General features: G+C 40.7%; 1 protein-coding gene across 1 annotated transcript in view; it reads right to left on the reverse strand.

Annotated features, from left to right (window-relative positions):
- LOC126354350 (oocyte zinc finger protein XlCOF7.1-like) overlaps positions 1 to 23,499 on the reverse strand; it is a 94,195-nt gene that overhangs the window by 41,314 nt on the left and 29,382 nt on the right. Inside the window, exon 5 of the mRNA XM_050003924.1 lies at positions 13,173 to 13,346. Coding sequence (XP_049859881.1) covers positions 13,173 to 13,346 — 174 coding nt within the window. The remainder of the gene's footprint in view (positions 1 to 13,172; positions 13,347 to 23,499) is intronic.

Raw genomic sequence — 23,499 nt, forward strand, 5'->3', positions numbered from 1 at the left:
TCCCACCACTGCCAGTAGTGTACTAGACAATCTAAAAATGCCTGTTTCCTATAGATCACCTTGTCAATAGTCCAATGATTGTCTGGGGGAATATAATGAAGGCTTTCACAGCCAGTATTTGCATCATTGGTAAATTTTGTATTATAGGCATTATGCTGTGGTCCAAGACATGTTTATGTTGAAATTTATTTCTAAAATTCAACCTTAATAGGTATAGACGAACCACCTTAAAGCGACACGTTAATATTTATGCCACACGGGGACTGGTACCTGGATTTCCTGCTTACCGTAAGTAGTTGCCTTACCACATAGGTTATCTAAGCATGCTCCAGACTGACCAAAACATCTACATGTTACACACCTATCTATTTATTCTCACAGATTATTAATCATTTAATAAGTGGGAAATCTGGGTTTGATAAATGTGGAATAAATTTCAATATTTGAAATGGTAATTCATCATCAAATATAAAAATGCATATTTTTGTGGCTATAGTTTTGTCTCCTACTCCCTACTCCTGGAGACAACATCGGAGGTTATAAATAATCATACTTAAACAAGCTGAGCGGGCCAAACTGTTTATAGACTTCTGCATAAGAATGAAACAGTTGTACTTTCTAAAGAAGGAAACTACGCAATTTTCATGATATAGTATCAATGGAAGACATTATTCCCAATATTGAAGCCGGAATCAGTGTTTTAGCTGGACTAGCAGCAAAGAAAATACGCATGGAATCAGCTGAGATATTGCTTAGAAGAAAACCACCTCACGGGTGCCTAAAAAAAGATGAGAAGACAGTTCCCTGAGATGTAAATTCTGATAAAGACATTCTAATTCCTGTAGAAGGTAAGGGAAATGCTTATAGAGTTAATGGGGAAAGAAGAATGCCACAATAAATTTCGGAACGTGTTAGAACACTGAAGATACAGAAGTCTTAAGGGAGATCCTGCAACCTCTGTTCTTAATGTAACAAACAAGGCAATGAAGGTCTCTTTGATTTCTCCCTATGAAAGAAGTGTCTCACCAAATCAGAAATATTGTCACCAATACTGTATGGTTTACCAAAAATTGACAATCCTAACATTCCATTAAAGCCTATCATTAGCACTACTGATTGTACAACCCATGGGACTGCCCACTATTTAGGCACTCTAGCCATTTGTAGGAAATACTGAACTTACATTAAATGTAAATTGAGTGTGGAGGGGGAGGAAAGGAAAGGAAAGGGAGAGGGAGAGGAAGGAAATAATGATATCAGCTGCATCTGGACATTACATGTAATCAGTAACGCTTAGCAAAAATTTACATGATATGATTGGCAGCTGCAGATTTCATGTGGTGTCTGTTCTTTCAGATAAGTCTGAATGAACAGACACCACCCCTTCATATAACATATTAAAAATTTTGGTCAATTTATCAAAAAATTAAAATTCAGGGTGAGTCCAAGACATAATATGGCCAGTTTTGATGTTGTATGACAGTTTGCTATGGTCCCTGTTAATGAGGTGATGTCACATTTGAAAGGAATTTTCATAACGGACATAGAACATTCCCATAAATGTTCTCTCACAACATCTTATTTCCAATGGGACAGCAAATTCTGTGAGCAAATTGATGATGTGGCTTTGGTGAACCCATTCCGTGCAGTAGTAGCAAATTTCTACATGGAAAAACTTGAAGACAGAGCCCTTCAGATGGCCATGAAGAAACCCTCTTGCTTGTTTCAGTATGGATATGACACTTTCAGTACATGGCTTCAAGGAGAAAAAGAACTCAGAATTTCTAAATTTTCTGAATGATACATAGATAAAGTCCCCTTTTGGGAGAGGAGAAAGAAGGTCAAATTTCATTTCTGGATGGATATGTACTTCCACAACCTAAAGGAACTTTAGGACACGAAGTTTACAGATAGCCCACTTCACAAAAATTCCAATCACCATTCCACGCATGAAAAAGAAATGGTCAAAACACTGGTGCACTTGGCAAAAAGAATCTGTGAACCGCTGCACTTGGTAGAAGATCTTGATCATTTAACAACTTCTTTCAGAAACAACAGGTCCCCTGATGAAGAGAAGAGCAGGTCACTACTTTCTGAAACATTTGGAGCTTCTAGTGACAAAAAAATCAATGAAAGGGAAAGTTTTCTGCCCATTTGCAAAACCAGTCACAGTTCACGTTAGCTGAATACTAAGAAGACATGGCATTGGCACAGTGTTTAAACCAACAAGAAAGCTGCACAAATATTTGAACACTGCAAAGAACCTGCTAACAACAACAGAAGTATACAAAATCCCTTGCACAATCAGTCAAACATACATAGAAACTACAAAAAGCATCAACATTTAAGGAAGATGACAGTAATTGTCATCTGGGAAACAGATAAAATCAGCAGACCAAGCGGTAGGACCAGGGAACTACCAAATAATTTTCTCAAGATCGAATCATCATTAACCTAGGAAGTATAGAGAGGCCAAAGACATTCAAAGACACAAAAACAACTTTTACAGAAAAGAAGCAGCATTGAAATTATACAATTTGTGGACCTTAGAGCTAAATAACGCTAACAGCGTCAACTCTTCTCCATTAAAAGTTCTATAATATTTGGGAAGACTCTGCTATCTTAGGCAGCAATCTGATGATGTTGGGGCACGACCTGACTCTCTCTCTCTCTCTCTCTCTCTCTCTCTCTCTCTCTCATGTGTGTGTGTGTGTGTGTGTGTGTGTGTGTGTGTGTGTGTGTGTGGACACAGAAATATACCTTCGACCACAAAACAATGCCTGAGGATGTATGGAATATTTTAACCAATTTAGGAGAAACAGTTAACCCTTTGCCTTACGATTTAAGTTCTGTTAGTGTGAGCCGTAAGTGGCTGCAAGGTACCGATGCACCTTACACACGCTAAGCATGTGGTGCACTACGCCTGGTGGCATCCGAGTGTCGTGCAGACGCCCTCGGGATTTTTAAGTACGTGTGTGAGATACCAGTAATGTGACATTTCTACAGGCATCATAAATAATGACGATTAGTTGCCAATTGGAAATGAAACATTCAGTGTCTCAAACACAACGATATATTAACAAACGTTTTATTTCCCTTTATAAGCAAACATATATTGATGAAATACATCTTAATAATGATATTCACACCAATGCAATGCTCTAAGACTGTATAATATTTTGTTCAAAACATTCTGGGACCAGTTATGTTAGTACGTTGGCAAACATATTTTCAAACGCACCGTCTTCAAAATGAAATGTACACAAATTTAATAAACTTTGATTGTATGATATTGTTCAAAACAATATGACACATGTAATGCAATCCTGCACTTGTTGCAGCCCCGTGTTGTTTCGCTGTGTCGTTTATGCTTTCTGCACACTACACAAGCTCTCGCAGGATTTACTTTTGATGGTGTTCGATCAATATGTTCGGGAAAATGTGCCCAATGTTGCGCGTGCAGTCTTTGTGGTATATCGCCGGACACTAATTGCCCCTTCTGATTATATTGCAGTAAAGGTGCAGTTTTCAACAATGATTCTGCAATGTGAATCCTATATTCTGCGTAGCTCTGTTGTATGCCGCAATGTATTTTGTAATACAAAATGTACGTGTTAAATAAAGCAACATCAAATAGGTAAAAGAATATCTTGGGGTATCCTTTCATATATTTTCTCATCACAGGGAAGCATGCGAGCTTCTGATCCTGGCGATCAATTCCAATCGTGCCTCTATTGTATTCGACGTCACATTTCAGTTTCCACGACGCATTGCGGAGAGGTGTGTCTGTGGCAATCATTTCTGCTGTTGAACATTTTGTGGAAAGCATGAAAATGTCTCGTTTATCTTTCCATGTTAGTGCCAATATTCCATTACAACTCCTCACTGTATATTCTCCTTTCTTTAATTTCGCCTTCAGGAAGTCTGTGGGCATATTTTTTCTGTTTCAGCGCACTGTTCCAATCACATTAGTTTTATTGGTGAGGAGAGTTTTGAACACTTTTGGTGAAGAAAACCAGTTATCAAATATAGAGTATGCTCTTTGTGTAATACCGACTGTGACAGTTCTAGAGCTACACTTTCAGAGGCACTACCACTAGCATCACGTTTGTCGCTACCTGTGTATATCTTAAAATCATAGCAGTATCCTGAACTTGACTCTCACAATTTATAATTTTAATACCAAACCTCACTCTTTTTGATGGGTTAAATTGATTGTAGGATAAGCACCCCTTAAATTTCATTAATGATTCATCAATGGCAATATTCGCTTGCACTGTGTACACTTCCTTAAATTTTTGATTGAACATATCTATGACTGGCCTTAGTTTGTACAGCTTATCTGTGTTGTTTGCTAAACTGTCATTCACTAGATGCAGAAATCTACTTATGTGCAGAAACCTCCTGAATGGCATTTTCTTCCTAAATATTGGCGTTTCTATAACGGCCCTCCTAGATCAATACATCTGAATCGATGGTTTCCTTACTTCAGCCATGATTATACATAGCGCAATGTATATTTTTATATTTCATTACAGCCGATAGGAGACCACTTTTGGTCTATTTTTCATCTCTTCTGTTCATTGTTGAGTACTTCTTGTGCATATCTATTCGTCTCAGTTACGATATTTTCCCAAAATGTACTATTAAATATTACATAGAAAACATCTATTCTCTGATTGTTGCTGGTAGGTTTGCTCTTCTTCGTCAGTATCAACTTCAATCACCAGCCGCTTACACCATATCCGTACAGGAGGTAAAACGTCACTACCATTGTCTCTGCCGCTGTCAAAATATCCTGCAAAATCATTGTTGGCTTTGCCACCAGATGCCTCCTTTTCCTCGTGAACATGTTTTTTACACGTCGGGAACATTGTGAAAGTATTTTTGTAATGTCGGCAGGTCTGAATGCAGCGAAGAACACTTTGTGTATGCTTCATGTACTCGATAAGCTCCACAACGTATCAGAGACGTTATGTTTACATTTGGCGCAGCTGACCGATGACGTCTCTCACACGACATGCGCTTGTTCGGCGCGGTAAACGTAGCACGTCTCTGATACGCCTAGGTGATTTTTGGCCGGGTCGGCACGCTACGTCTCTCACACGACATTGTAAGTTAAGGGGTTAAAAACGAAAATACAAACACCAAACCAGAAGAGTAAATATAGGGAAAATCACGTAAAACATTCACGGCACAAAGATGTTCGTGAGTGGTGTAATTAATTTAACAAATAATACTGTGTAGTTAATTAAAACATGAAGCTGCAGCAAGAAAACAAAAAAGACTATATCACTGCTGTGCTTTACAAATTTCTGTATCACAATTATATTTTTAGGTCATAATGAGGAACAGCTTTCATTATTTTCTTAATTTAACCCCCATCTTAACTAAATGCCCACAATGATTATTTACTTGCAGCAAGATTATTTTCTCCCTAGCTAGAATTAGAAATTTACTATGTTCCTATCATGAAAGCTTATAATGCATAAATTCTTGCTATTTATATATTACAAATTAGTAACTAAAAAATGTGGAAATTGGCAGGAGATGATGTACAGATTTTTACACAATTTTGTGGTAGACAACACTGCCATTTGTGATAAATTAAATGCACTTAAATCATTAACACTTATAACCAGAAAAATATATACAGGGACAACAAAACACGAGGAATAACCAGTACTCCTAAAGCAAGTTAGTAGCACTGCGGCATGGTACTAGCAGACAGACTGCACTGTCTAGACTGGCACACAAGATGAGAAAAGTCTAGGGAGGCAGACATGGCCAACAGTCATCAACCAACCCACGAGTGTCCATTGCTACTGGCTGCATTGAAGACTGCTCAAGAGTAAGCCATGTATTAGCAGAGCCCAATATACTACCACTTTCAATACATTTCATAAAATGGCTTGGTGTTTCAGTTCTCACAAGTCCACTTGCTACGTCTTCTGTGCCCGCCCATGCCATGCTGTTTGCTACCACCACGCAACAGCACAACACTGTTGCTGCTGATGTACTGATTGTACGTCATGCCTATATTAACATATTTATGTCATTAAACAAAATATTGAACTAGACTTTTTCTGACAGCTCTTTCAAATGGGCACAGAACAACTACTTTATAAAAAAAACATTCTGTTAGTGGTGAGAGAGAGCCAACAACCTCCACTGACAATGGCGTTGGATGGAAGCTGGTTTAAGTCTTATCTGTTTGGGCTGATTCATCTACAAACTGTCTTAATTCTTGCTCAGCTGCGGATATCAGTAAGATTGACAACATCAGTTCCACAGCTCTACAACATGGATCGGTAAGTATATACTTTACAGCTGGCTGATGTGGAACTAATGTTATTGATGTAGAAAGTCATCAGAAATCATCCACTAGAACTGTAGTATCATGGACAATAATTTTTTTCTTTCAGCTAATAAAGTGAACTGAATCAGTTTGTCCTAGCCTCAGGGTCTTTCGACAAATCTGAATATGCTTTGCTTGTTACCTCAACTGCAGTATACAAATAATCTTGAACATTAATTTCACAAATTAATTTCAGAATTTTTATTACGATTTTTCAAATTAAAGATGACACTAGAGAATTGAAAGCTTAAAGAAATTAATATGTGTTACAATAATAAAGAAAAGAAAATAACATAGTAAAAATGAATCAAAACCAAACTGGGTACAGAACTTAAGACAGTGGCGCTAGTTAAGATTATAAATTTCTTGATCACTGTTTTTCATGTGTGTGTTCAATGAAGCTGAGTTTTATAGATCATTAGAAAACTAACCTTGTGTTGACTTGTAATTTAGATCACCAAGCAATGAATTGCTTGCAGTTTACTTAAGATATTCTTAGGCCTGTACCTTGTTATTAACCATTAGCTTCATTTCAAGGAAACACTAGAAGTAACACGATTCTGTGAAATAACTGTTGTGATACAGATTATGAGGGTATGGAAATGTATTACATGTATTTTTAAATATATTTCATAAAACACTTTTCTTATATATGAATTTTTCATAGTTTCACAATAAGTTTGTGGATTACGTGATTTCCATTGACACTTGTTTGTTGAATCACAATTCTTTCAACAGAGAAAAAAAAGAAAGGTAGAACCCAGTGTTAAAATGTAGGGTCATTTGTTATAAATCTGTAAACATGTAAAATGTTAGTACTTAATACTGTCCAGTTTCTACAGACTAGTCAGTAAGAACAAGCCTGATTGTGACTGTGTTAAATTAAGAAACACTATTGGTATTGAGTATTAATGAAGAAGGTGTCCAGGAGAAATAACTAAAGAACTTCTTAGGAAAAACAGAAGAATCTACTCCCATTCATCATTTCAGTAAAATGGCCCATTTCATCTGTTTAAGGATGCTTGTCATTCTTGACTACAATTTCATGATTTAATACATAAATACACTTCTTTAGCTCTCACATAAACAGTAAGTGGGCTAATTGAAAATATAAAGGCTCTTAGTCGGAAGTATTTGAAGGTGATAATGTGAAAGGGATCCCTTCGAATCCGATGTCAAAAGATGATAATAAGAACTCAAATGTAAACGAACAAATGTGCAACTAACCTATGCAGCACTTGAGATATAAATGAATTTCTGGCAGCAGTGTTTGTCAGATAAGAGTTGTGGGCCAAGAGTATTAAAATTAGGGCAGAGAAAATTAAGGGGAGCAATTCAAAATTGTTCTCTCTTTCTGACTGTATTTACAGCTGAAGCAACTCAATAAAGCGGTACAACTGTAAAAATGAGGGCTAACTTTTATTATTGTACATAACATTTCTATTTGAGGAGAGATAATTACTGAAAATTTCACTTCATACTGCTAGCCCTTGAGTGGGTATACTGTTTTTCATAACATGAGTGGGCATGTGGTGTACTGTGTACACATGTAAAGAATAGCTGTCTTTATGTTATCAAGGTAAATCTGTATGAACAAAATCACAGTTTAATCTCAGTTGAATTAACCAATGATAAAATAAACTTATATAATATGAGCTCGAGCACTATTTAATTAAACAATAATGAAATAAATTTTCATTACATTACTCAGTTGTCATGGACAGTATACAGCTCACAGTAACGATTCACGGGAAGCATTAAATAGCACAGTTGCATCAGATCCCATCCAACTGCTTATTCAATTACTGTTTATCTCAGAAGAAACTGCCTCATTGTGGGATTGTGGTGCTAGCTCATAGTATGGGCCGTTTTCTTGCATGGACCATGAATTTTTTCTCACCTAGCTCACTGTTTATTTTATATTACCACTGGTTACTTGGACATATGGCAATACAATTTATCACTACATTAGCTGAAGTAATAGTGAAGGAACGGGTATGGGCTTACAATTGTGAAACAACAATGGAATGGCGCAAAACAATATTATTTGTGGCTGACGCACTTTATACCCAGACACACCTGTTCAAGGCTTAATGATACCATTTAGCACATAAATCTGTGTGCATTGGCTGTTCATTAGATAATACTTACTTCAGTCTGGTTCCATGTTTACCACTAGAGCTTGCACAAAAAACGGTGTTCCAGTGCTGGAACACATTTCCGTGCTGAATGCTGTGAGAGTCCACCCATTATTCTAAAAGGACTGTGACCTCAAATTGCTTGTCACCTGCCAACTTGTGCACTTTGAGTGTTCTGTTTGTTTTCTCTACACTGCATAGCATGGCGCCACAGGTGCAAGATCATTTCCTCATAAAAAGGCACAAGTGACTGTATGGAATGTAATTTATTCTGGAAGACACGAACAAAGCAGCAAAAAACTCTTTAAAAACCTGCTTGAGAGGATTTCAGGAAATGTTAACCATTCCAGACATTTAATAATGAGAATGGAGGGGGGGGGGGTATATAGTTACAAGTACTTCACTTCACTAGGCCGGACTACTTCTAAAAGACGCAGAAGAAGGAGAAGAAAATTGAAGTGGGAGACTGACAACATAACTGTCAACTGAACCCTGTGCTTTATTTTATACACTCCTGGAAATTGAAATAAGAACACCGTGAATTCATTGTCCCAGGAAGGGGAAACTTTATTGACACATTCCTGGGGTCAGATACATCACATGATCACACTGACAGAACCACATGCACATAGACACAGGCAACAGAGCATGCACAATGTCGGCACTAGTACAGTTTATATCCACCTTTCGCAGCAATGCAGGCTGCTATTCTTCCATGGAGACGATCGTAGAGATGCTGGATGTAGTCCTGTGGAACGGCTTGCCATGCCATTTCCACCTGGCGCCTCAGTTGGACCAGCGTTCGTGCTGGACGTGCAGACCGCGTGAGACGACGCTTCATCCAGTCCCAAACATGCTCAATGGGGGACAGATCCGGAGATCTTGCTGGCTAGGGTAGTTGACTTACACCTTCTAGAGCACGTTGGGTGGCACGGGATACATGCGGACGTGCATTGTCCTGTTGGAACAGCAAGTTCCCTTGCCGGTCTAGGAATGGTAGAACGATGGGTTCGATGACGGTTTGGATGTACCGTGCACTATTCAGTGTCCCCTCGACGATCACCAGAGGTGTACGGCCAGTGTAGGAGATCGCTCCCCACACCATAATGCCGGGTGTTGGGCCTGTGTGCCTCGGTCGTATGCACTCCTGATTGTGGCGCTCACCTGCACGGCGCCAAACACGCATGCGACCATCATTGGCACCAAGGCAGAAGCGACTCTCATCGCTGAAGATGACACGTCTCCATTCGTCCCTCCATTCACGCCTGTCGCGACACCACTGGAGGCGGGCTGCACGATGTTGGGGCGTGAGCGGAAGACGGCCTAACAGTGTGCGGGACCGTACCCCAGCTTCATGGAGACGGTTGCGAATGGTCCTCGCCGATACCCCAGGAACAACAGTGTCCCTAATTTGCTGGGAAGTGGCGGTGCGGTCCCCTACGGCACTGCGTAGGATCCTACGGTCTTGGCGTGCATCCGTGCGTCACTGCGGTCCGGTCCCAGGTCGACGGGCACGTGCACCTTCTGCCGACCACTGGCGACAACATCGATGTACTGTGGAGACCTCACGCCCCACGTGTTGAGCAATTCGCCGGTACGTCCACCCGGCCTCCCGCATGCCCACTATACGCCCTCGCTCAAAGTCCGTCAACTGCACATACAGTTCACGTCCATGCTGTCGCGGCATGCTACCAGTGTTAAAGACTGCGATGGAGCTCCGTATGCCACGGCAAACTGGCTGACACTGACGGCGGCGGTGCACAAATGCTGCGCAGCTAGCGCCATTCGACGGCCAACACCGCGGTTCCTGGTGTGTGCGCTGTGCCGTGCGTGTGATCATTGCTTGTACAGCCCTCTCGCAGTGTCCGGAGCAAGTATGGTGGGTCTGACACACCGGTGTCAATGTGTTCTTTTTTCCATTTCCAGGAGTGTATTTTCAATATACAGTATAACCTCGTTAGCGCGAACTCGCATAAGATGTATTCGCGGTTAACGCGAAAAAAATGTTGGTCCCACCAGGAATACATTAGTTCTTATAGTATGTTTTATTTCAGTTCCTAGCATAATTAAATTTCACTGTAACACAAACTTCCGGCCATAGAGTATTCTAAAGCGTAATTTTTTTTCCGAAATGAATGTAGGAAATGTAGCTACAAAAGCTAATTACAGTTATTGTTGACTCATTTTTAACGTATTGTAGGTTGGTAGCCACGATTATCACCTCAACAATCAGCGTATGCTGTACATTGTAAGACATACAATAATGTGTGCAGCAGCATTTAGGAATGTACTCAGTGTCAGATTTGACAGGTGTTCTGTTAGTCGTAGCCGTATTGAGTTGGAATACTGAATAAAAACTAGTTACAAACGGTACCGTAGCACGCGAAAATGGCAAAGAGGAAACAGACAGCTCTAAACGTACAGTTAAAGTTTAAGATTCTAGATGAAGTGGACTGTGGCACCAAGACAACAGCAATTGCAGAGCAGTTTGGAATACCTAAATCTGCTTTATCTATGATTATTCAGAACCGAAAAAAAATTATTAATGAAGCGGCATCAGGTTCTGGAAACAAATCTAAACGACTTCGTACCGCCAAGTATGAAGACATCGAGACATTACTGCTAGAATGGTTCAATCATATGCGTCCATCTAACATACCTTTAACTGGCCCTGTGATTCAGTCAAAAGCAAATGATATTGCTAAAGATATGGGCATTGAAGACTTCCGTTGTTCTGCTGGTTGGTTGTATCAGTTCCAAAAGAGACATTCAATTTCATCTGTACAAATTTGTGGTGAAGAAAATAAAGTTGATAAAGAAAGTGCGATCAGGTGGTTGCATGAATTCATACGAGTGAGGGAAAAGTATGCCTTGTGCGATGTGTTTAACATGGATGAAAGTGGATTTTTCTATAATCTTTTTCCAAATCGCACGCTGGGGATAAAAGGTGATAATTGTCACGGTGGAGCACGAAGCAAACAATGTGTGACTGTTGTACTGTGCTGTAATGCTGATGGCAGTGAGACGTTTCGTCCCTAGGTTATCGGTAAATCCGAGAAACAACGTTGTTTTAAAAACATAAATATGGACACTTTACCTTGCATCTATTCTCACCACAAGAAAGCTTGGATCAATGGCACATCATCTTGCAAGTGGCTTCTTCGTTTCAACAGTTGAATGGTTGCTCAAAATCGACATGTTGTTCTTACATTGGACAGATGTACTGCCCATAACGTTCACGATCTGAACCTATCCAACATAAAGATTCAGTTTTTTCCACTCAACGCCACAAGCCGCCTTCAGCCTTTGGACTAAGGCATAATCTCTCTCATAAAGAGAGCTTACCGTAAGCGACTTTTAAGAGCTGCAATTTGTGCTGCTGAAAACAATAGTGCAACCCCAAATTGGAATCTACTTGACGCAATAAAAGCCATCACAGCAGCCTGGAACTCAGTATAGGGAAGTGCTTTAACAGAGCTTGGAGACATATCAACACTGAAGATGTCCACGAGTTAGAAGATGCCACTTCACCTGATGAATGGACAGTCCTGCAGGACATTGCAAACCCTGGGATTAGTTTCAAAGAATTCATTAGTGTAGACGACGATGTTGCCATATGTGCTTCTGTGGAATTGGATGTGCCGAAAGTTGTGAACGAGGTGCAAGAAGGACCATCAGAAGAAAGTGAAGAGGAAGAGAATACAAATGCCATTCCATCTATCCGTCAGGAGATGTCTACAGCCTTGGACTGTTTACAATGGTTCACTTCAACATCCGACGTCACTGCTGGCTTTACGGACGCTATCATTCCAACTGGTTGTGAAATTACAAAATATTATTGTTCCCATGAACGTCAGTGAACCATGATCAAATTTTTTCCGAGAAAGTAACGTACATAAGTTGTGTGTACTTGTAATTTCACAATCACTTTATAGTGTTATAAGTCTACAATAACGTGATTGATAGTGCAGTGTATTACACATTAGTGGACTGCTGTACATGTATACTTATTAAAATCAGTGTTTTACACTTAACACGAATTTTTTCAACACAAACTCCTGATTTTTCGGCCCCTTTGGATTCGTGTTAACGACGTTTTACTGTAGTAGTAGGCAGTGTTGTCTCTTGCACTATGTTCTTATCCCTTCTTTGTTTTATGAATTTCTTTTTGGAAATGCATGATTGGACTTGTTTTGCTTTGGCTGATCCTTTTTCAGTACTCTAGTGAGAAGCTATTTACTTTGAACATCTACATGTGTTAAATTATTGGTCTGATAAACATAACCGGTTACTACAATCACCTGCAGATTCGCTAGGTGTAGCTTGTAAGTAATGCAAGATATGCATAGTATACTTCATAGATATGCATAGGCTTCAGTTATCAAACAGCACTGCCCTTGATGTTCAATGGTCATTCACGCTGGAACCTCCATGACTACTGGTGTTGCTTCCCCTACAGTACCATCTGCACAAGTACATTTTGTCTGCACTTTAGTTGTGACTTTTCTTTTCAATTTCCTAATGTACATGAAAAATTTAACTATCAGAATTTACGAATACTCACACCACGTACTTCAATCAAGCCAAACATCTCAGAAGGAATATAAAAATCTCTTTACTTCTCTCTCTTTTCATTGTTTATACTCTCAGAAACATCAAGACAACTGATAACTTACTTTGAGACTGGCGTCCTTGCATGCGTGGGTCACGAAATCGGATACAGACTTGTAAGCAGACTGACACACAACACAGCAGAAGAATGGTACATCATCTGGAAAATCATCCTTAAGAGATATTGTATCTCCAGCAGTAGAGGCAGATTCAGTTGATGCCAAAGGTAGTTTATGAATCTGAAAAGTAGATGTAAAATAATGCTGAATATAGTGTATCATATGAAATGAGAAATTGCTGTAGATTAATTTCCAACAAATTTAGGTATAGGCCTAATCTGAAATTAAAAAAAAAAATCGAATACTAAAACAATACCACCAAGAGTATATGCCACAATTTTTCATCTAGTAACCATTTCAGAAGATAGACATGTAGTCTGTAGAACTAAATCCAGAACAGAATATGTAGCTTCAAACTTGGAGATAACATCAGCGATTCTTGCCAATTTTAAACAGCTGGCAATGAAGTCAATTTATGAAAAAGGTTGAGAGAGACAATGTAAGGTAGTCTAGATGCCTATCTGTATTACCGGAATTTCAAAAATTACTAAAAGAATTAGGTATGAAAGGGCATGCAGCTTCTCTTGGGGGGGAAATATGTTACATACAAAACGAACTTAGTAAAAAGTTAACTGAAACACCAGTTTATAAAGTCTTGAAACGGACCTTGATTATCACCATCAAGGTACCTTAAAAAGTGTAAAAAATGTTTCTACAGCACTTGTGCTAATGAAAAATGATCGTATATTTGTGAAATTTGAAATTTTATATTATCTATCAAACAAAACAGAAGAAGAAAATGTAATTGCACTTGACACCAAACTCCATATTAAATGAGATAGTGATATGATGACACTGATCTACAACAATAGCCATTCCAAGTGGGGCAGTGCTACGAAACATCTGCTTCACAGTGAATGAGTTATTTCTGTGTAAGTTACAAATAAAAATCAAGTACACTGAGCTCATACATAATGATTAAGGGAATATTAGACACAGCAAAAATCTCACATCTGGGAGGGAGGAGAAGAGGGAGGCACAGGTGGGGTGGGGGGAAGACAGGAGGAGTTAGGTGGAGGGAAAGGGGGGAGGGAAATTAGTCTATGCATGGGAGCTTAAACAGCGAAAGTGTGTGGGTAAAACTAAAATGAATAATGACAGTCATTATATCCCTGCCATTTACCTGCTGCTACTACAGCTACTGGTACAACATCCATGACGTGGAGTTCCACAATCATTGTTTTGTATCCTGCAGTGGTAGACACACATGCAATAATTGTAGATTCCCAGGTTCTACATAAATAATACTTTGCTGATACAACAGGCGTAAGAGCAAGGTTCAACATAATGCTCATAAATTAAGGCTACCTGCAGTACTCCATGGCCATCTGTGGGCTTCTGACGGTAAGATATCGGATTTCTTGTGATGATGTACACTGTGGACATCCCGTACTGTAGCGCCTGGACATGTCTCCTGTCTGCTGGAATCATTGCCATAATCTTGAGATCACACTTTGTAGCACAAGGAGGGCCCGTGCTATGACCTGCTGTGTTTGACCAGCCTCCAGTCGCCCTAGTATTCTACCCTTCATAACATCATCAGTGGCGTCCTAACCGCCGTCTGCTTCACGTCTGCTGTGCAGTGAGCTACCTTAATTTAAGTAATAACTATATTTTTCTTACTTGTTACTTCTTATCCGTGTGTTTTTGCTTTTAGGAAGCTTTAATTGTCGAGTGCTATTAATAGTGTTCCATAGATTTCGTGTTTGTTTTGAATACAGTCAGAGAGAATCCCTTTAGTCAACCATAGTGCCAGTACTGCTAGTGTTTGTTTTCAATACAGTCCACAGACAGGTAGTGCTATTTTCATTGTTTTCTACAAGAAGTGGCTAGCAATCACAGTTTAGTCAATAATCAGCTGCCTTTAGTGAATTAGCAGTCTAGTTAAAAGTTGATTAAGTCTCTTCAGTAAATTGATTCCTTAGGATGGATAGGATGTGTGACTGCTGTGTACGGACGCAGGAGGAGCTGACCACTCTTCGCGAATAGCTGAGCGTGTTGATGGCCGCGGTCAGCCGTCTTCAGGCTGCTACCTCGGAGTGTAGCGGCAGTGGGGAGTCTGGTGCATCGCAAGGTACACCCCAGGTGTTACATGCTTCACCCACTGTCCCTGCTGTCGAGACATCTTTGCGGGTACCGGGCGCTGTTGCGCCACCCTCTCCCCAAGGGGAGTTGCGGATTCAGCGGCGTTCGCGGCTCATGAGGTGGAGGGTCACTGTGGTGGCTGGCCGTGTGGCGTCGCCCACTCTGCTTGTGAATGGACATGTGGCTGTTCCTTCAGCAAGGTCTGAGCAGGCACACGGGGGGAGGGGTTTATTAGTCATTGGGAGCTCCAACATTAGGCGGGTGATGGAGCCCCTTAGGGAAATAGCGGAAAGGTCGGGGAAGAAGGCCAGTGTTCACTCTGTCTGCTTGCCGGGGTGGTCTCATTTGAGATGTGGAGGAGGCCCTACCGGCGGCGATAGAGAGCACTGGGTGCACCCGACTGCAAATTGTTGCTCATGTCGGCACCAATGACTCCTGCGGTCTGGGTTCAGAGGTCATCCTCAGTTCGTACAGGCGGTTGGCGGAATTGGTGAAGGCAGAAAGCCTCGCTCGCGGGGTGGAATCAGAGCTAACTATTTGTAATATCGTTCCCAGAACCGATCGTGGTCCTCTGGTTTGGAGCCAAGTGGAAGGCTTAAACCAGAGGCTCAGACGATTCTGCGGAGATCTGGGTTGCAAATTTCTCAACCTCCGCTATCGGGTGGAGAAATGTAGGGTCCCCCTGAATAGGTCAGGCGTGCACTACACACCGGAAGCGGCTACAAGGTTAGCGGAGTACGTGTGGAGTGCACATGGGGGTTTTTTAGGTTAGAGAATTCCCTCCCTAGGCCCGACAAGAAACCTCCTGAGACGCGGCAAGGTAGGAGTAGGCAAAATGCAACAGGGAATAACAATATTAATGTGCTAATAGTAAACTGCAGGAGCGTCTATGGAAAGGTCCCAGAACTGCTCTCATTAATAAGCAGTCACAACGCCCATATAGTACTGGGGACAGAAAGTTGGCTGAAACCAGACGTAAACAGTAATGAAATCCTAAACTCAGATTGGAATGTATACCGCAGAGATAGGCTGGACAGTGAAGGGGGAGGCGTGTTTATAGCGATAAGAAAGCAATAGTATCGAAGGAAATTGATGGAGATCCGAAATGTGAAATGATTTGGGTGAAGGTCACGGTTAAAGCAGGCACAGACATGGTAACTGGATGTCTCTATAGGCCCCCGGGCTCAGCAGCTGTTGTGGCTCAGCACCTGAAGAATAATTTGGAAAATATTTCGAGTAAATTTCCCCACCATGTTATAGTTCTGGGTAGAGATTTTAATTTGCCGGATATAGACTGGGAGACTCAAACGTTCATAACGAGTGGCGGGGACAAAAAATCCAGTGAAATATTTTTAAGTGCTTTATCTGAAAACTATCTTGAGCAGTTAAACAGAGAACTGACTCGTGGCGATAACATATTAGACCTTCTTGTGACAAACAGACCCGAAATATTTGAAACAGTTAATGCAGAACAGGGAATCAGCGATCATAAAGCGGTTACTGCATCGATGATTTCAGCCTTAAATAGAAATATTAAAAAAGGTAGGAAGATTTTCCTGTTTAGCAAAAGTGACAAAAAGCAGATTACAGAGTACCTGACAGCTCAACACAAAAGCTTTGTCTCAAGTACAGATAGTGTTGAGGATCAGTGAACAAAGTTCAAAAAGATCATACAATATGCTTTAGATGAGTATGTGCCAAGCAAGATCGTAAGAGATGGAAAAGAGGCACCGTGGTACAACAACCGAATTAGAAAACTGCTGCGGAAGCAAAGGGAACTTCACAGCAAACATAAACATAGCCAAAGCCTTGCAGACAAACAAAAATTACGCGAAGCGAAATGTAGTGTAAGGAGGGCTATGCGAGAGGCGTTCAATGAATTCGAAAGTAAAGTTCTATGTACTGACTTGGCAGAAAATCCTAAGAAATTTTGGTCTTATATCAAAGCGGTAGGTGGATCAAAACAAAATGTCCAGAGACTCTGTGACCAAAATGGTACTGAAACAGAGGATGACAGACTAAGGGCCGAAATACTAAATGTCTTTCCAAAGCTGTTTCACAGAGGAAGACTGCACTGTAGTTCCTTCTCTAGATTGTCGAACAGATGACACAATGGTAGGTATCGAAAGAGACGACAGAGGGATAGAGAAACAATTAAAATCACTCAAAAGAGGAAAGGCCGCTGGACCTGATGGGATACCAGTTCGATTTTACACAGAGTACGCTAAGGAACTTGCCCCCCTTCTTGCAGCGGTGTACCGTAGGTCTCTAGAAGAGCGTAGCGTTCCAAAGGATTGGAAAAGGGCACAGGTCATCCCCGTTTTCAAGAAGGGACGTCGAACAGATGTGCAGAACTATATACCTATATCTCTAACGTCGATCAGTTGTAGAATTTTGGAGCACGTATTATGTTCGAGCATCATGACTTTTCCGGAGACTAGAAATCTAATCTGTAGGAATCAGCAAGGGTTTTGAAAAAGACGGTCATGTGAAACCCAGCTCACGCTATTCGTCCACGAGACTCAGAGGGCCATTCACAGCTAGATGCCGTGTTTCTTGACTTCCGCAAGGCATTTGATACAGTTCCCCACAGTCGTTTAATGAACAAAGTAAGAGCATATGGACTATCAGAGCAATTGTGTGATTGGGTCGAGGAGTTCCTAGATAACAGATCGCAGCATGTCATTCTCAATGGAGAGAAGTCTTCTGAAGTAAGAGTGATTTCAGGTGTGCTGCAGGGGAGTGTCATAGGACCATTGCTATTTACAATATACATAAATGACCTGGTGGATGACATCGGAAGTTCACTGAGGCTTTTTGCAGATGATGCTGTGGTGTATCGAGAGGTTGTAACAATGGAAAATTGCACTGAAATGCAGGAGGATCTGCAGCGAATTGTAGCATGGTGCAGAGAATGGCAATTGAATCTCAATGTAGACAATTGTAATGTTCTGCGAATACAAAGAAAGAAAGATCCCATATCATTTAGCTACAATATAGCAGGTCAGCAACTGGAAGCAGTTAATTCCATAAATTATCTGGGAGTAGGCATTAGGAGTGATTAAAAATGGAATGTTCATATAAAGTTGATCATTGCTAAAGCAGATGCCAGACTGAGATTAATTGGAAGAATCCTAAGAAAATGCTATCCGAAAACAAAGGAAGTAGATTACAGTACACTTGTTAGCCCACTGCTTGAATATTGCTCACCAGTGTGGGATCCGTACCGGATAGAGTTGATAGAAGAGATAGAGAAGATCCAACGGAGAGCAGCGCGCTTTGTTACAGGATCATTCAGTAATTGCGAAAGCGTTACGGAGATGATAGATAAACTCCAGTGGAAGACTCTGCAGGAGAGACGTTCAGTAGCTCAGTACAGGCTTTTGTTGAAGTTTCAAGAACATACCTTCACTGAGGAGTCAAGCAGTATATTGCCCCCTCCTACGTATATCTCGCGAAGAGGCCACGAGGATAAAGTCAGAGACATTAGAGCCCACTCAGAGGCATACCGACAATCTTTCTTTCCACGAACAATACGAGACTGGAATAGAAGGGAGAACCGATAGAGGTATTCAGGGTACCCTCCGCCACACACCGTCAGGTGGCTTGTGGAGTATGGATGTAGACGTAGATCTAAATGTGTTGTTTGTGCCATTTTCAACACACACTCACCATTAGCACATCTGAAAATGTCTGCACACTTACTCGCTGCACCGTACTCTGACATGCACGAACACACCTCTGCATATATGGGCTGCTGCCAGTGCCACAGTGCAACGACCACAGGTCAAATGCACTGAATGGTCATACCACCCCAAGGTGATTTAAACCTGCAAACCGGCTACCAGAGAGTTGTTTCACCATGTTTCAGCATTATCCTTAATTTATGAGCATGAGTGTAGATTCTGATGCTGCAGCACCACAGTCACCTGCTGTTGGAGACACACATCAGACAGTTCAAACACTAGACAGTGCAAGCACTGCACTTATGGCAACATCACAGCCAAAAACATAAGTATGCGTGTTGATAAGCCAACCTTCAGCAGGCTCCACTAGAGGCAGCAGCGTCACCAGCAGCATCATGTGCATCAAGGATGACGCCACTGCAATTGTGGGCACTATGCTTCATCTGCAAGTCACATGCTCACTGACCACTGCACGAGTACCCTTCCACTAGACGAATATTTACAATGCTGTCTGGCTGCACCCAGTGGCCCATCTCTCTGAGATCATTGGCTCTATTTACCTGAGCATAGTCTCTGCATCTACAACACACCACGATACCGCTCCCGCTGCCACAATTGAAGATACTGAACAAGAGCAACACCAGGTTGCCAGCCATCACCCTCAAAACCTTCAACTTCTTCGACACTGGCCTTCTCAGGACTCATGACTGGTATTCTTCTGTGGAATGTAGTGTGTGAACCACTATTCTTCTGTGCAACTTAGATTGTGAACCAGTGCCTGGAAGTAACATCAACAGATTCTGATTCTGTCACATTTATATCAGATCATGTGGATGGTTTAGTTGTGTCTATTAGAATCTCTTATAGTGTCGTGTCAACAAAGTATTATACATGCACAACCTGGGAATTAGCAATTAATGTATGTGTGTTTACCACTGCAAGACACAAAAACAGTGATTCTGGAACCCTATGTTATACAAACTTAACTGCAACCACTATATAGCATTCTACATGGGCATGACGACTAACAAACTACTGTATCTGTCTGAATGTATGGTTACTGCCAAACTGCGGCCATTAGTCAGATGGACCACCGAGCTGCTGAACATGTTATCAAACACAATGTAATTTAATTTAACAACTGCTTAACAATATGTGCCATCTGTATTCTTCCCATCAACACCAGCTTTTCCGAATGGTGCAGGTGGGAACTCTCCATACAATACAACCTTCCTTTCCATAACACCCCTGGCCTCAATCTTCACTAGTCCCTGTCCTGCACCTGCTGCTATCCCATCGCCAGTATTACACATGCCTTCTATCCCACCAATGTAACTACACAGTCTTTCCCTCTTCTCTACTCCCCCCACCCCAACCACTCGCCCCTCGAAGCTGCACCTAGCAGCTCTATCCCGTCCCTACCATGTCCCTGCACACCAACAAGCGGCACTAGCATCTTTTTCCACCGTACCTGCTATCTCCCCCCCCCCCCCATCCCCCCTGCCTCTTCCTTCACCCCACACCAGCTAGACTGCTGCTCATGTCACAAGCAGTCCCAGTTGGGCCTTAGTGGTTATGGTCAGGTCGTGCGTGGTGTGTGGTGTGTGTGTGTGTGTGTGTGTGTGTGTGTGTGTGTGTGTGTGTTGGGGGTCCAACTTCTAAAGGAGGGCAGCAATATATCTTTCTTTTTTGTTGTGCCTTTCTCCAACTCCATGCCTTCTCTATGTGGTGAGTACCAATCTATCTGTTCCATATTTTACAGTATGTCTTGTAATGAGTTATAGCATCAATATAAGAACTGGTTCTGACTAGCACATGCAGTTTTTTTGGTCTTACAAGACACCTTTATTTCATGAATAATCATTGGCTTCTGTGTAGACTTTGGTCTTGCATTTTTCATTCATGCCAAGAACACTGTATATCTCACTCTACTTCATATCTACGAGGAATTTCCCAAAATAATCCAGTTTTGGTTTACTGACTACCCTGTTGAACTCAGATTTAGTATATTTTATATCATGTTCATTATTAACAAAAGAAACTGCATGTCATGGTCTTAGAGGCTGTTGACTATTTGCTTTCTAACATAATTTTGTTCATTAGAGCTTTCTGTAGATACACTATCAATGGTATTTTGTAAGCAATTACCTACACTAATTAAGACAGTTTACGGCAGGAATTAAGCTGAATAACACAGATTGTAATAAAGTCTCACTGGAAGTGTTTTAAAGGGAACCTACATTAAAATAACTGTAAGTCACTATTTCTTTGTATTTCATTGTTAAATAGGCCAACAGAGCTCCACAGCTATTGAAGAATGGGTTAAAATAACCTGAAGGTACTCAGTACATACTTATAAAGAATTTATTATGAAATTCTACTTCTGCCACACATGCTTGCTGAAAGTAAAATTTATGAATATGTCTGTTTTTAAATTAATGATATTTCCTAATAAGTGAGGCAACACCTCCTCTCTCCATTTCTGCTCTAAACTCTAAACACTAATGTAAATTCTGTAACACTTAACACATCTATACCAGTAATTTACTTTAAACATCTGTATCAATGGTCTCTTGATGTTCAGAGGGGTAGATTATGAAAACTGTATTTCAGATCCTAATTCATTAATGAAGTTAAGTAGTTCATTAATTTTACTTCTCAGTCTTCAAATATTTTAATGTGATATAGATAGTAGGCATTTCATATTGGCTGAGACAAAACTGAGTGGAAATAAAATTTTTAACCAACATTTCTTCATGCTGATGCAATATGCCATAATTAAGTCATTTAATTTCTTTATCAAACTGAAGATCTGTTCCAATCCTAGTCCCCCTTAAAATTTTATTTCTTTCCCTTCCTATTCCAAAAAGGTGCAGCTCTGACAACTGTAACCACAACATGAGATGAGTTAACCATTTCAGGCACTAAGCAGGTACCTGTTTTTCTACTTGGGCTATTATCTTATAGTAGTGTTTATAATGCCTTTACTGTGCAGGTTTAGAATCCAATGATGCTATTTTTGTTGTCTCTTTGTCTCAAAAGATACACTTACACCTTTAAGTGTTTAACACACTTTGTAGGTTGGATTCTGTAATATTTTTGGAAACATGCTTTCCAAAAATTGTTATCTCAGTTATGGACAAACTGTATTTTGAGTTAGCATCTTCTCCAAGACACACTGGCCTCCATTATTCGTTTCTTGAAAGAATGACATGAATACCTGAATAGCTTCATTGTTCATTATTGTTGTTGTTTTTCACCATGGCCCATCTTGGTCAGACTAGGCATTACGAGGGCTGATCAACAAAAACTGAGACTGATTTTTTTCCCATGAATGGTTATTACTCCATTTCAATGTTTACATCACATTTTTCAAAATACTCCCCTCCTACTTGAATGTAATTTTCATGGAGTTGTCATAACCCGACGGGGTTGCAATATACTTATGTGAATCCCTTAGGTGAATAGGAAGTGATGAGAGATTTTTCAGGTCTACGGACTCTATGACAAGTGAGTGGCTTCGTGCAAAGGAATAAGTTGGTGAGAGAGTCTAGCTAAAATTAATTGGAGACAGTACGGAAAGACTTGTGTAGCAGGTTAGGATGGTAGAAATGAAGAAACGAGTTTCTGAGTTGGTACCTTAATCTGATTTTATTACTTCTTCCTGAGTTTACATGAACATGCTGAAGAACATGGAAACTGGGTCATAATTTCTATGAGTGAAGAACACAGATGAGACTTACTGGATACTCAAATTATTAGAACAGATAGCATTCCTGACCTATCACTTTGACTTGAACCATGGGAAGTGGCCAGTTTCCTATTGATCAAATCGAACCCTCACCCTGGTTCCATTACATGTCACACTGTAAGTGACAATCAGTCATAGGTACAAGTAAGCCATGACAGACCAACTACCCAAAGTCCAGAGGTACCTACAGACAAGAATGCAAGCCCTTCTTAGTGTACAAGCTTAACTGAAAAGATTCTTTCACTCACATAACTCTTTGCTGTTGCCCGACGGACACCTGAGGCTCATCTGCTGGTAGGAATTATCAAACTGTTGAATTCTGCCCTGCTCGTCAACTGGTGGCGTCTTTATACTGTACTGAGGCTGTTAGCTTACAGTTTGATGTGACTGTGTCACATTTTTTCCTATAACTTGCAAACAGCCAACTTGATATCGGCAGTTTCCTAATGCCCCCAACCTCATACAGGTCTGGTGAAAGCGTCAAGCACCGTGTGTCTTTGCCTAGGTTTGCAGGCTCTACGTGTCAAAATTCTTAGCAAGATGACTTTCTCTCTGTTGGCAATCTCTTCACGATTCAGTCATTACAGCATGTCTGCCAGTCCTCAAACACAAGGTGCACGCCATTCTTTGTCAGGTCCTTGAGAATTACCACTCTTTTCTTGAGCACTGCTTCAGAGGTCTCAAACCTAATACCCCAAAGCTTTGCCTTTAGTGATGAAATAAATTTCACACAATGCAAAGATTGCTGCCA

The sequence above is a fragment of the Schistocerca gregaria genome, chromosome 3 (genome assembly GCF_023897955.1).
Source record: "Schistocerca gregaria isolate iqSchGreg1 chromosome 3, iqSchGreg1.2, whole genome shotgun sequence".
In the NCBI taxonomy this organism is placed as follows: domain Eukaryota; kingdom Metazoa; phylum Arthropoda; class Insecta; order Orthoptera; family Acrididae; genus Schistocerca; species Schistocerca gregaria.